We start from the raw sequence: 14,250 nt of genomic DNA on the forward strand, positions 1-14,250 counted from the left end.
TTATCCCTTGGTTGGAAAGCATTTCAGGAGAAAGTGAGGACTGCAGATGCTGGAGATCAGAGTTGAGAGTGTGGTGCTGCAAAAGCACAGCATGTCAGGCAGCATCTGAGGAGCAGGAGAATCGACGATTCAGGCATAAGCCCATCATCAGGAATGATTCACAGACTCTCGACTGTGAAGCATTTCACAATGTTCAGACCTTCCGAACCCCCTCTGCCATTATGCTGAATCTGCATCCCAACTGTATTTTTCCACCTAGGCTGGTTCACTATCCATTGATATCCTAAACCAAACAAAACTCTTTTGCTTTCAGTTTCCAAAATTCCAATTGTCCCTCAGCATCGCCCAGTTTTGAGTAGAGGAATTGTGTGAAAAAATGCTGCCTAGCTCTCATTTTAAGATTAGATGTCCTCATTTGAAATTTCTCCACTGGAATACAGGGTTTTAGCAACCATTCCCCACCCTCCACCATGAATCCTCCATTGGCTTGGATCCAGTCTTGAGAAAGGCCTCTTGCTTGAGGTATTGGAGCTGCCACTGGTGCCAGTGTGTGATAATGCCTTTTAAAAAGGGAAGGTGGGAAAATGAGGGATATGTGATTGTACTGAAGATAAAAACAGTTACAGGGACCCATATCAACGGTAAATTATAGACAGAAAAATGATAACTTCTCAGCAGCCAAGATTATTCTGAATGAGATCAGAACAAGAGGAAGGAGGATTTCCACCGTGATTTCCTCCTTAAACTCCAAGAATATATTGTATGTTTTTAATGCTTTTTTTATGTTTTTAAGGAGCAAGAACCTTAAAGGCGTATTGTTTAAACGCGGGATGTATTTTCTCTGGTAAATTGATAGTTCAAAGCAAACATGTTAGGTTGACCTCTTGCACCCATCCTCCAGATTAATCCCACTATGTGTAATCATGTGGTTGGGCTAATTTATGTTTACAAATCTCAAAAAAGGGGGAAGAGATTTCCACTATGTTTTAGCACTTCAACTTTCACTGTGCAATTTGCTCCATAAACCAGTCTTTTGGCATTTATTTCAGATTTAGTGACACTGTCACCAAACACAGTTCCTCTAAGTCTCTCTTCCCTGGCCTCAAAAAGTTTGTTCCAAACAAACTCCAATTCACCCAAAACTTCCCTGCTCATTTCCTATCCCACACTAAGATTTTGTTCTTCTTTCATGAGACATGGGCATCACCAGCAATTGTTGCCCATCCCATGAACTGTATAGTCTTTAGGCCATTTCAGTGAAGAGTCAACAAAGTTGCAGTAGCTCTGGAGACAAATGTAGACCAGACTAGGTAACCATGGTAGATTTCCTTCTTGAAAGAGTATTAGTGAATCAAATGGGTTTTTACTGATTTTCCAAACATGGGGTGGCATGGTGGCACAGCAGTCAGCCACCTCACTGATCGGAACCTGGTTTCATTTTCAGCCTTGAGTAACTGTCTGTGTGGAGTTTACATGTTCTCCCTATGTTGATGTGGTTTTTGTCTGGGTGCTCTGCTTTCATCCCACATTAGGAGAAAGTGAGGACTGCAGATGCTGGAGACCAGAGTTTAAAAGTGTGGTGCTGGAAAAGCGCAACAGGCCAGGCAGCATCCGAGAAGTAGGAGAATCGACGTTTCGGGCATAAGCCCTTCTTCAGGAATGAGGCTCATCCCACATTCCAAAGATGTGCAGGTGGATTGGCCAAGATGAAAGTTAACCAGAGTGTTCAGGGATATGTGAGATAGCTATGATTAATAATTCCATGTGAGGTTTGGTGGGTTGGGGTGGGGTTCTCTTTGGAGGGTCAGTGCAGACATGATTGGCTGAATGGCTTCTTTCTGCATTGTAGGGCTTCAATGCTGTTCACACACCGCCTTACATATCACGGGTAAGACTACTGGGTGCAGTTATCCATTGTCCTTAAACCACCTCCTCAATGTCTGAGCACCAGTTTATCACTACCAGTACATTTCCAACTCTAGCCTCCATTCTATTCTCAAGAACAATACATTGGCTATTCTGGTTCTGTCCTCTGGTATTACATCCCCAACACCCATTCTCCTCTCCTCAGCTTTGAGGTCCTCTCCCCAACTGTCCAAAAAACACAAACTCTTCACTTGAGCCTCCTGAATATTTCTGAATTTCTCAGCACTGCCTCTTGCTTCAGTGAAAAGTTATGGTCACTGCATGTCCAGAGGAATGACATGGGTTTTTTTGGCAATGTTACCATGCAACTTTGGCCTGGAGCTGATGTAGTTGAAATATTCAGGGTCTGATATCACCCAGACACATTGAGGTGAGGGACGTGTGAGTAGGAAATATCATGTCATTTCAGCAGTGCTTTGTCACTGTGTGGGATATTTTATGTTGTATGTCAATCAGAGACACAGTGCCATGGACCCACTGTTAATATTAATATCTAAGATCATTCTGTATGCACAATCCTGTCCATGCATGGAAACATCCTTTGCTCGGAATGTCAGTTTTGCTGGCAATTAGCGAAAAGCCTATAGTTCATGTCCATTGGTATCCATATCCTTTGGCTTTGATTGGACACCATAGATTTGGCAGTTTGTCTCAGCTGCCAGTGCTTTTCTCTCTCTCTCTTGAAGGTTGGCAGATTCAAGTCCAATTCCGCTACGCAAGCACGCCATTCAGGCAGGACTGAGGAAAGCACAGCACTGCCATCCACCAGCTGAGATGGTAAACTGAGGTCCCAACTTCCCATTCTGGTGGATCAGAGATAGTGTTATTTGAAGGTGAGAATGTGTCAGTAAGGAAGTGGCTGCAGGGACACAAGGGTGTCCCAGCCAACAATTCTCCCTGATGTAATTATATCACACTTCTCTCCATTCATCCATCTGCTGTTTGTGGGATCTAACAGCTGTACTGGCCTAGTAAACAACTTGATTCCACATCAAAGTGAAAAATATTCAAGTGCTTACCCCATTATAAGTAGCATGATAAAGTTCTATATAAGATGCAAAGTTTTCTATTGTACACTACCCCAATATGATTAGAAGTACACTGTTAATGCACACTATAGATGTCAACACACCATGCTTAAGAGTTCATTGCTGCAATGCCAAATCTTACTTTTAAAAAATTTTACTGTTTATTTAATCTACACTGACAGCTGGAATACTTGTTGAAATATGGTGTATTGTAATCTGACAGACAACAACAGCAACAATTTGTATATCCAGAAAGGTAAACAGTCCCAAGGTATATAATCAGACAACTATTTGACACTGAGCCACGTGGGAGATATTACGGCAAGTAATCAGAAATGTTCCTCATAGAAATAGATTTTAAGGATGGTTTTTAATGAGGAAAGAGCGGTAGATGTGAGAGGGTTAGAGAAAGGGGTTTCCAGAGATTTATTTTTGCCGAGGCAACAAAAGCACGGTGAAGCAATGAAAGTTGGAGTTGTACAAGAGGCCAGAATGGAAGGAGTGCAGATATCCAGGAGTGTGCAGGACTCAAGGAAATTACAGAGATGGTGGAGAGGTTAAAGCTGGAGGGATTTGAAAACAGAGATGAGAGTCTGGAAATATTGAACAAAAAGGAGGCTCGCAACATCAAACATTTTTCATGCCATAATGAGAAAGTCATATCCTGGACGACAGATTTGATGTAGTGTACACAATGGATTTTGGACTAGTCTGGTGAAGCAAGTGTGTTGTACAACAATAAAGCTATTGAATGCACTACAGCAATAAATGCAGAAAGTATTGGGAATACTCAGCAGGTCAGGTCGCATCTCTGGAGAGAGAAACAAGAGTTAATGTTTCACATCAATGACCTTGGTGAATGTAATCAACCAGGGATAATTGTGAATACTTTGGTTGATTGTCATCAAGTAACTAGTGCTGGAAAGGTAAAAGTAGGGTGGATGTGCTAACCACCTGGTCAAATCTAAACTTTGTCTTGCAATCAAACAACCCTGCGTTACCATGGGACCTTTCTCTGTCTCAACATTTCCCAAAATACTTTACCTGTGAAGTTGAAACATGGTCACTCTTAGAGTGCCAGGTGACAGCCAAATAGTGCACAGTAAGCTCCCACAAACAGCAATGCTACAGAGACCAGATAACCTGCCTTCGTGGTTTTGGTTGAGAAGTATTGGCCAGGTCACTGTGGAGAAACATAGAAAATAGGAGCTGGACTAGGCTATTTGGTCCTTCAAGCCTGCTACACCATTCAATAGGATCATTGCTGATCATTAGACCTAGCACCCTGTTACAACTTTCACCCTATACCGTTTGATCCCTTTAGTCAGAAGAACTATATCTAACCCAGTGTATTAGATGTGACCACACACCCACCTTCCCACTCCCATACTCTTGTTTAAAATACCTCAATGGGATCTCTCATGAGAGGGCACCCAGGGTCTCAGAGTAATATTTTCACCCAAAGCGGCATCTCAGACAGGGCAGCACTCCTCTCTACTGCACTAGGACCTAGGTTTTGCACTAAAAGATTTGGAGAGGCGACTTGAACCTCGCCCCACTTTGAAAAGTTAAACCTTTAGGCTTAGAGGCACCAATGGTATTCACTGAGCCGAGCATGAAGTAGGGAGGTCAGCTTGAAGCGGAAACCACCCAGCAGAGAGGTAACCTCGTCAAGAGAGCATTGGTGGTGGAGAGGGGAGAGAAGGAGAGAAAGATTGGTGATTGAAATAACCCTGAGCAGAAAGGTTCGCCAGTAAAATAACGCCACACCATCGCCAACTCCACCAAAAAAAATGCAATAGCTCAACAGAGAATTTGGACTGATAATGAATCATGTACATTTGACACTTGCCGATGGTTTCAGCAGACGAAGACCCCTCGAGTGTGTTCCACCCTATAATTCGCCATCTGCTATTCTCCATTTAATACGCAATGCCATTGTATTCTAAAGGCAAGCCATTACAATCCCCCCCCCCCCCCCCCCCCACCTTTGAGTGCCAACACAGAGAGGAGAAAATGTACCAGGTACTGGGGAGGACGATTAATGTGAAAAATTCATAATGTAATTTGCCACTCACAGCCCTCTTACAAAACAAAAATACTGCAGACTTTTTTTAAAGGGAAACGAGAAGAGGGTGCCTTAATTTGTTTCATTTGTACACAAGTCTAACAATCTAACAGGGAGAAAAAAAACATGTTGGCAAATATAATGAAAGAGGTGTGTAGCGTCCCATTGGGGAGGAAAAGGCAAAATGCCGCATTTGAAAACCCTTCCCTTTGTCCGCTGATTTGGGATGAATGGTTTGGAAATGCCGGGGATTTTTTTTGCCCAAAATGTACGTATCCCGTTATACCTCGTCTCTTTGCAGTAACTGAACCATTCGGAGCGGAACACAACACTGGCGCACGAAATTCCTTGGCTGATTTAATAAGAGGTTAAAACAGATATCTGGAATAATTCATCCACTGAACCAATGGCCAGCGAATGTATATTATCCTTCTGAAGGCGTATTCAGACTTTTTTCTTTACCACACGTGTACTGACAAACACCCAATCTATAAACTAACCTCGCACTCTCAACTCAGGCATATATCTCAATCATTTTTAAGGAAATCAGCATAATCACTACAGAAATCGATGCTCTTTATAGTTTTATGCCTCTCACAATAATCCCTGGTTATCGAGGAAGCGAATCGATATTAGAGCTTAAAACTTTGAAAAGAAAGTTCCGCTGGGTCCTGAGATAGAACTTGAACATCCCTCGCCATTTCATGATAGTATATTATCCTTCTGAAGGCGTATTTTTATATTTTTTTAAAAATGCTGCTGCAAGCACAACCATTTTCAAACGCAATAGCAAAACGATGAGTAAAAGACCCTCCCCCCCAACTTGTCTCCCAAGTTATTACAAAAAATAAGCATACAATCCTCACATCTCATCTCTGAATCTTCGGGACAGGGTTGGTACTAAGAGTGTGATAACTGCCCTCCCGGGTTTCGTCAAAAGAGTGAGGGAAGGGGAGAATGTGGAGACAGGGGTAAAAGAAACGGCCGGAGTTCCGCTTCCGTTCCAGTTTGGGCCGAGCGTGGATAGTCCACCTCCATCTTGCCCCTCCCCCATCCATCTTTTACATGTGAATCCCCGTCCAGTGGAATAGCCCGCCATTGAGCGCCGACGGGGAATCCCGGGCTTAAGAGAATGCCTGGCTCAGATAAGAGGCGACTGAGGCATGTTCCCACCGTCTCCCACGACACTGTTAACAAAACATCCTTGGGTGAAATGCAATTGGATAACCTATGGTACCCCAGTGAGGGACTTATTAGTCCAAGAGGAAGGGCCCCCTGATGCACAAAGTCAGGATAGTGATCATGAAATGGGGCTGTGCACTTCATCATTGCAAAACTGCACGTGTTCCCTCATCTCCTGCTTCCTCCAATATCCCCAGCGCAGGACATCACAATGGACAGTGTAGCCGTGATAATCAAGACCCTCACACACAATCCCCAGTGTAACATGAAAGGCGCAATGAAAGGCGTAATATCTGACGGTTCTGGGTAGACCCACTAAGTCCAGCACAGAAAGAGTTAAACGGAGCAGCGCTTTCGCAAACACACATTTACCCTCGTCCAAATATTCCCGAATGAATAGCTGGTAGATTCGAATTTATGTCAGAGAAAAAAAAGTTGAATTCATCCCATTCCTCACAACCACATTTCAATATATATATATAGGCACCGCGACCATTCAAAAGGCTCTTACGCATTATTAATTCATATTTTGTCACAAATGGGGAATTAATCACTACCGTCACTTATTAATTAATGAATAAGCAATTAAGTAAGTGGGACACATAATCGGACCCGCATGTACTAGAACAATGCTTCAGTGACAAAACTCAAAGGTCTGATATATTTGCAAGTGAAAACTGAATTTTAAAAAAAACCTGCCTTGTTGAAAAAAAGTTCAAGAGAGCGCGATTTTATTTTCAAATGTTAATATAGCACGATTTAGCGTCACCTCCTCCGTATGAACTCTGTAGAGAACACGGAGAGATACACTGGCAGATTTAAAATAACAGTCTGTGAGGACCCAGGTGTTCACCGCCTCCGCTCTCGCTCCTCAAGGTTTATTTTCCTTCAAAGCACACTTTTTATTAGGACATTTTTTAAAAGTCAGCTTTCCTTTTCATAAATTGGAAGACAGGGCTTTGAAAATATAAACAGCGCTATTAACGAGCTTCATCTGTGTGTTCTCATGACCATTGCATTGTATCACACCCGCAGAATCTGTTGGATGAGCCGGTGTTGCAAACGCGGTTATTATTTTATCGGATTTTCATATGGAGCGGGGGGGGAGGGGGGGAGCTGTGTAAATCTTTGCTAACAACAAGCGATTGCAAATTCAAAATTGCCAACGATCCCATAACCGCTGCGAGGTTGACCCCACAGTTTTGTAATTTTGAAGGACTTTGATCAAACGGGCAAATTGAGCGTTATTAGATTCTTTACACCTTGCTTCTTAAAGAAAGGGATTGTAACTAACTGACAACAATCAAAATGAGTCTCTCAGATGCACAGAAAAGCTGGAATTTCGGGTGTTCAAGATTATTTTTACTATCCAAAGTCTCGATTTGGTACCTACGAGAAAGGAGGTAATATCCATGCAAAAGTATAACAAAATACTACAGATGCTGAACATTGAGAGGTCACAGAGTTAATGTTTCTCCCTTCAAAGATGCTTAGCAACTGCTCATCAGCATCTCCACTTTTTTTTCTGCTTTCGGTTTAATTTTAAACTTTCGGTCCCCGGTTATAAAGTTGGGGTTGGCAGCTCTTAATGTACAACAAGCCAGCGCTGGACAGAAAGGTGTCCTTTGATGTACAGTGTCAGTGAAGAAGGATAGGGAGTTCAGCAATTCCGGTTTTACTGGATGCTTCCTACACCGAGTGAACTGCTTGTTACCGTGAAAAGAAAATCAATTAACTGCAACCGACGAGACCACAAGTCCCACATACATCTGCTAAATAGGCACGTTATACTGTCCTATTCCCATACAATACCCAGTATCAGTATCAGCGCAAGGATTATATAGATATATTTTTATATACACTACAATTTCAAAGTCACTGGATTTATATTTCACGCAAAACATTTCTGGAGTGAGTTTCGATATTTAGAGATCCAAAGCAGCTTTGTTTTCTTATTTTTTTAAATGTTAGTATAACTTTTACATAACTTCCTACAACAGCACAGAAACACTCGTCACAATGAGCAGCGACACTGCCAGATAGATTCAACTCGGAATCGGCCTTCTTAAAAAAACACATACATTTCTGTTACCTAATACCGTACAGACCAGACCACGCCACAACTGACAGTTAGAATTCTAAGAACACAGCAAACTCCTGTCAAATTTCCCACTCCTGAAAAGAGTACAGAGGAACAATACAAACACAGGCCTTACGCCCATTTCAAAATTCAACTGCAGACAAGTTAGCAATAATTCAGACACGTCCGCCTTGTTTCTTGGTTCTCTCCCTCTCTATTCTGCAGCACTGACATTGAGGCTGCTATTCCAGATTGGAGATGAATTTGTATAAATTTGGGGTAACCGCCATTTTCTGTAATGACAGCCATGTGCCGGAATACAGAGGAATCTGGATTGATGCCGTCAATGTACATTCCGAAGAGAGAGAGAGAGACGAAACACACACACACACACACAACCAGGGAAGGAAGGGTGGCGGAAGGGAGGGGGGAGGCGTGTGATGCGGATGGGAGAGAGACGCACAGACTGGAACAAAAGTAAAACAATCGCATTTTGCATACAATATATCCTTTCTTATTTTATGTTAGAAAAAGAAAATAATTGTAAATAAATCCAGCGGAGCCAAAGATCATTACCTGAGTCAGGCAGAGCGGGGAGTACATAGTTACTGCGGTGTAGAATGAGTTGTGTTAGAAAGCCGGTTTCAGACTCTGTGCAGGAGTCTATTTTCCATCCTGAACTGTAACCCCGGCCTTGAACTTCTGAAAGCGAAAGTTAACACAACGTTGAAGCCTGTGAGTGTGTGTGTCTATGTGTGTGTGAGAGGGAGAGAGAAAAAGAGTAGACCAGAGAGAGAGAAAAAAAACAAGCTGTACTATGCACGCTGCCGTTTCACAGCCTTTAACAACACGGGCAGCACACAGAAGAAAGCACAATTCACCGCAAAGATTGTTGTCAAAAACTTTCTCTGCTTTTTTTTGGGGGGGGGAGGTGGCCAGCTACACGTGACGTAATGAAACTAACCTGGCAATGTTGACTTGGGGAGAGAGAGAAAGAAGGGGGTGGGTAGAGGAGGAAGCGAAAATGAGAGGAAAATACAGCCCCGGCAGTGGCGTTCGACTTGTCAAACTTTGCAAAGATCGCTGGACGATATGAGGCACTCGGAAACAGACGGCTCCCTTTCCCTGAGAGGCAGTGACACCGCCGCTTGCGTTCCTCTCTGTCTGACGATTCGCTCTCCCTGTAATGGGAGTCATCAGAGCTCCAGTAATCTCCCCTCCCTCTCTCTCCGTTCAACGAAAACACACATACAAAAATAATATTTTATTTATTTTAAAATTTAGGGCAGTAATGCTCTCTTTCTCTCCCTCTAATCGCATTCCCGTTTCTCTCCGACCATTTGTATTGTCCATGTGAAGCGAATACGAGCAAAACTTGAGTTCGGATGGAAACTTTTCTCTGGTCGAACACTCCCCCACCCCCCACTCCACCTCCTCCATAAAGAAAACACAACGGAATAGACGGTGTTTACACAGCTCCGGTTTTTTTTTGCTCTCTGGAGAGAACTCTCTCCCGCTTTCAGACAGAGACAGAGAGAGAAGGGAGTGGAATTTGGCAAGCGTACAGAGATAGTAACGCGCCGTTCCTGCAGCTTGCAGAACCCGGGGTTTGTGCTGCTAGTGCGGAGAGAGAGGGAGGGAGGGAGCTGCAGTCTGGCTGCAATCGCTGCGTTTTGTTCGTCAAAGTTATTATGCCGCTTTATACTTGAAAGAAGGCATTCATATCTCAACTTTATTTTTTTAAATATAAGTATCCGAAATCCTTGCCTTTAAAAAATATATAGAGAAGTGGATACCATCGATTGCAATTGTACGTAACTTGCATTAGGGATTTGTAAAGTACTGCCTGAAAAATGTCTTTTCTGTGTATGTTGAAAGGGGACAATGAGAATTGGAAAAAAGGCTGTTGATTTCCCCCCCTCTCTCTCTCTGGCTTCAAATAAGTTACGTTTATAGAGCTTGGGAAGGTTTTGGAGCGAGCTCATCTAGAGCTGAAATCCATTTGTGTATGTGTTGTTGCAAAAAATTGCCTCCCACCCCCTTCCCTCCCCAATATCGTACGAGTCACGTCTACCGCTCCTACCTCTCCTTCCAACCCGAGATGTCAATCAGCTGCCCAGGATCCCTGGTACCCGTTTCCAGGCTGGTCACGGGCAGCATTACGACAGTAGAAAAAGTGTGTGTATGTGTGTGTGTGAGAGCGAGAGAGAGAGAGGGAGGGAGAGGAGACAGCAAAGGACAGATCCGCTGGCAGCAATCTCTAATGGTTTCCTCGGAGGGGCAAAAGGGGGTTTGCAGATACCCAGCAGCAGGGCAGGACGTGAGCTCATTGCCTCCCTCAACCTTCCTTTCTAGCGCCCACCTCCCCCTCCGCTCCACTTGCCATTAAAAGCTGATTAAAATGCTTCGTGTACCGCTTTGAGAGGAAGCAAAAAAAAATGCTGCGTTTCTCCCATGTTAATCACAGTCCTGACAACGCTACTATCCAAAGCTTTCTATTGGCACAATATTAGTGTCCCTAACTTCTAAGCTAGGAGGCCTGGGTTCACCTGCTCTAGAGGTGTGTAACAACGTCTCTAATAAGATTGACAAAAAATTCTCAAACGGTTAATGTGTGACCCCTTTCAATCTGAGGAAGGCAGCGTCAACAAAATTGTGTGATTCACAACTTTTGTGTTTTCAGCCGCCCTGAGTCTGTGTGTGTGTGTGTTTGGCAGCGGCGGGGGGGGGGGGGGGGAGGGTGGTGAGGAGATGGCGACAACGGACTTTGTGAGGCAGATTGTGACGAACACACTGAAGCTCTCGGTGGAGGTTTCGCTACTTTTAGCCGTTTCTGAGACCTGCGTGTGGCCGTGCAGTTCCACATCCTCGCTGCCACACTATCAACTGTCGAGATTTCGCCTGGGTGTGAACCTAAGCTGTGACTGACTAGCAGTTGAGCTTTGGGGTTAGTCTTAAAAAAAAATTGAACACCACTCCTTAGCTGCCAGGTACAAACTTAGGAAAACGGTATTCATTTGTTAAGTTCAGCACCAAACAACTCACATGCACAAGATGAACTTCTCCCTGTTTAATTCCAGGTTTATTGTCAGTGCACATTGAAAGTTTTTAAAAAATCACATTATCTAAGAATAACAATTAAACTTTACTTTGAAGGAACTGGGTATTTTATTTGTTAGTGACCAGGTTTTATTGGTGTCTTTTAGCCTGTTTTTATTGGCGTTTGACTTGCCTCTTGCTGTTTTATACAAGAACACTCTGGTCGGTGCATTTCGATCTGTTAACGCAGTAAAAACAAGTCTAAAGTGACATGGGACAGCTCGGAATCTCCACCAACCTGTTACTAAAAATAGCACACAGAGCCACTTTTGGGTGTTCTGGTGATCAGCTGATAGATTAGTCAGCTAACCTACATCCAGGCCTCTGACAGTGCAGCTCTGTAATATGCAGAGCATCCAGTGCTCAAAGCTTCAGGAGCCAATATAACCAGCTCCTGGGGAGTAAATTTATAGGGCTCTGGGGATGTGGAGGAGGCGGGTGGAGGCTCTTATATGTCCTGGGGCAAGCCATACTCCGTGGTCCTGGGGGGAGGGAAGTGTGTATAATTCCATAATATACCTTTGGAATAAAGATGCCTGACCACCTTCAAACTAAACTGGAAATGGAACAAAAATTCACACTGTGCCACTTTCGCATTTCTTCAAAGGTCTCCAACACTGGCTTTGGTTCCTCCCAGTTGTCTATGGTCCCAGACTGGGAACCGTCCCAATTCTCTGAAAAGATGTAGCCACCCTGGTTTAATCTATCCTGGGAAAGTTTTGTGTGGTGGGCAAGGCGCCACCAGGATGGGAGAGATGGTGTTAATGTCACTAGACTAGAAATCCAGAGGCGAAAGTGAGGACTGCAGATGCTGGAGATCAGAGTCGAGATTAGAGTGGTGCTGGAAATGCACAGCAAGTCAGGCAGCATCCGAGAAGCAGGAAAATTGACGTTTCGGGCAAAAACCTTTCCTGATGAAAGGCTTTTGCCTGAAATGTCGATTTACTGCTCCTCAGATGCTGCCTGACCTGCTGTGCTTTTCCAGTACGACTCTAATCTTGACCGAGAAATCCAGAGGCCCTGGCTGTTGGTGACAGGGGTTCATATGCTGCCATAGTAGCTGGTGAAATTTGAAATTAATTGACAAAGTCTAGCACTGAAAGGTAGTCATGTAATGAAAAACTTGTGCTGAGGGTGGTGCCCCTGCCACTGAGACAGCAGCACCCGGTTTGAGTCTCACTCCTGGATTTATGGCCAAGGGAGATGTATAGTAACACAGCCTTATCAATCTGTAAATTCAGCTAAAATGCCTGCTATGGTACATGGAGGTAGGCCACAGATCAGCCATGTTCCCACTGAATGGTGGAACAGGATCGAGGGGCTGAATGGTCTACTCCTGTTCCTCTGTTCCAACATGGCAGGCAGTAATAGAGGGAGAATTTACTTATCAGCAAGAACCATGTGAGAGTTGCAGCACATCAAGCCTGCTATGTTAATAGACTCCATGTGGAGGTTCTTGGCATGAACAAATGCCAAGGGTTTATCACATTCCATAAAACCATCATCAATTTGACCAGTTACTAATGGCAATGTGCAACCCTTACCTGATCTGGATTATATATGACTCCTGACAGTGTGGTTGACTCTACATGGCCCAGCAAATCATCCAATTATGCCAAACGACTATAGAGAGCAAATGGACCTGGCAGGTGGCTCACCTTCTCAAGGGGAAGTTAGTGATGGGCCATAGTTGCTGGCCCTGTCAGTCATGGCCACATACTCTGAAAGAATAATTAAAAGCAAAGCTTATACCCAACATCTTCCTCAAAGTTATGTCTAAGATCACTGTTCCAGGATTAGGGAGTCAGAGGATTGAGTTACCTGATCAGTTAATTATGTTCTGTGTCTTTTTTGAAGAGTCTCACAGTCTCAGATCTCATGAGATTCAGGCAGTGATTGGGAATCATGATTGGCACTCTCCTCATTGAAACCAAATTTTTTTTGTTATTTCTGCTTAATTCTTTGCACATTTGTCAAGTTTTGAAACATACAATTTGTTCCAACATTTCTTGTGGTCATCAGGGAAAAACAGAGGCCTAATGGAGTTACTGGGCCTGACTGCTGGGAGTGGTTTTTGACTACTTTATATATAACCACAAACTCCAGAATCATTCAGTTAAAGGCCTCTGTGTTAACTCTACTACCTCACATCCTTGGGCTTTGAGGCCATTAATGATACCAGCAGCACTTCCTGATTAAGTGGAAGCATTCAGAAATATGTGAAGCAGATGTGTGAACGATGCAATGTTAATTCCTTGTAGTTCAGTTTTTGCTTGAATGTTTAGTCTATTCCAAGGACATGCTCTCTTTTTGTTTCCACCTTTTGCTGGCTCTCCATCCCAAAAAGCATCTCATGATTGCCTTGTACCAAAAGGGGTGTGGGCATGTCGATTAGCTCAGTTGGCTGGAAGGCAGAGTAATGCCAACTGTATTGGTTCTACTCCCACACTGGCTGAGATCACCATTCCGGATTCTCCTTCTCAGCCTCTCCCCTGTGGTGTGGTGACCCTCAGGTTAAACAATCTTTAATTGTCTCGCTCTAATTAGAGAGTAGTCCTATGATCCAGAAGGACTATGGTGACTTTACAACAGCCAGTGCCAACTATAAGGAATGACTAGCTGGAAAGACCTAATTCCATGTGGTCTCTTTAAAATCCAGAGAAGCATCCGACCTCTTGCTTAACAACTTCTCATAACACGGGGGTGAGTTTGGGAGATTTCAATCTACATCCCTGGTGACACCCAGGGGTTCTCCAACAGGTGCCTCCAGTTTTTCAAAGGTGATTTTCTGCCTCCTAATTAAACAGGAAAAGATCTTAAAAATACTTTGCAGCCAAGGCCCATGAATGTTCAACACCATTGTGACA

General features: G+C 43.6%; 1 protein-coding gene across 6 annotated transcripts in view; it reads right to left on the reverse strand.

Moving 5' to 3' along the window:
• The window catches only part of nfixb (nuclear factor I/Xb), a 440,781-nt gene that overhangs the window by 400,434 nt on the left and 26,097 nt on the right, over positions 1-14,250 (reverse strand). The window contains exons 1-2 of one of the 6 annotated variants that reach the window (XM_043694875.1): positions 10,368-10,417; positions 8,861-8,986 (exon numbers count right to left, since the gene is read on the reverse strand). The exons of 3 other annotated variants lie outside the window; for them this stretch is intronic. In XM_043694875.1, coding sequence (XP_043550810.1) covers positions 8,861-8,887 — 27 coding nt within the window. In that variant the 5' untranslated portion in view covers positions 8,888-8,986; positions 10,368-10,417. Of the gene's footprint in view, positions 1-8,860; positions 8,987-9,248; positions 9,445-10,367; positions 10,418-14,250 lie in introns of those variants that run through there. 2 more of the 6 variants (XM_043694873.1, XM_043694874.1) reach the window with 2 other exon arrangements.

Source organism: Chiloscyllium plagiosum, chromosome 8, assembly GCF_004010195.1.
Source record: "Chiloscyllium plagiosum isolate BGI_BamShark_2017 chromosome 8, ASM401019v2, whole genome shotgun sequence".
Classification (NCBI taxonomy): domain Eukaryota; kingdom Metazoa; phylum Chordata; class Chondrichthyes; order Orectolobiformes; family Hemiscylliidae; genus Chiloscyllium; species Chiloscyllium plagiosum.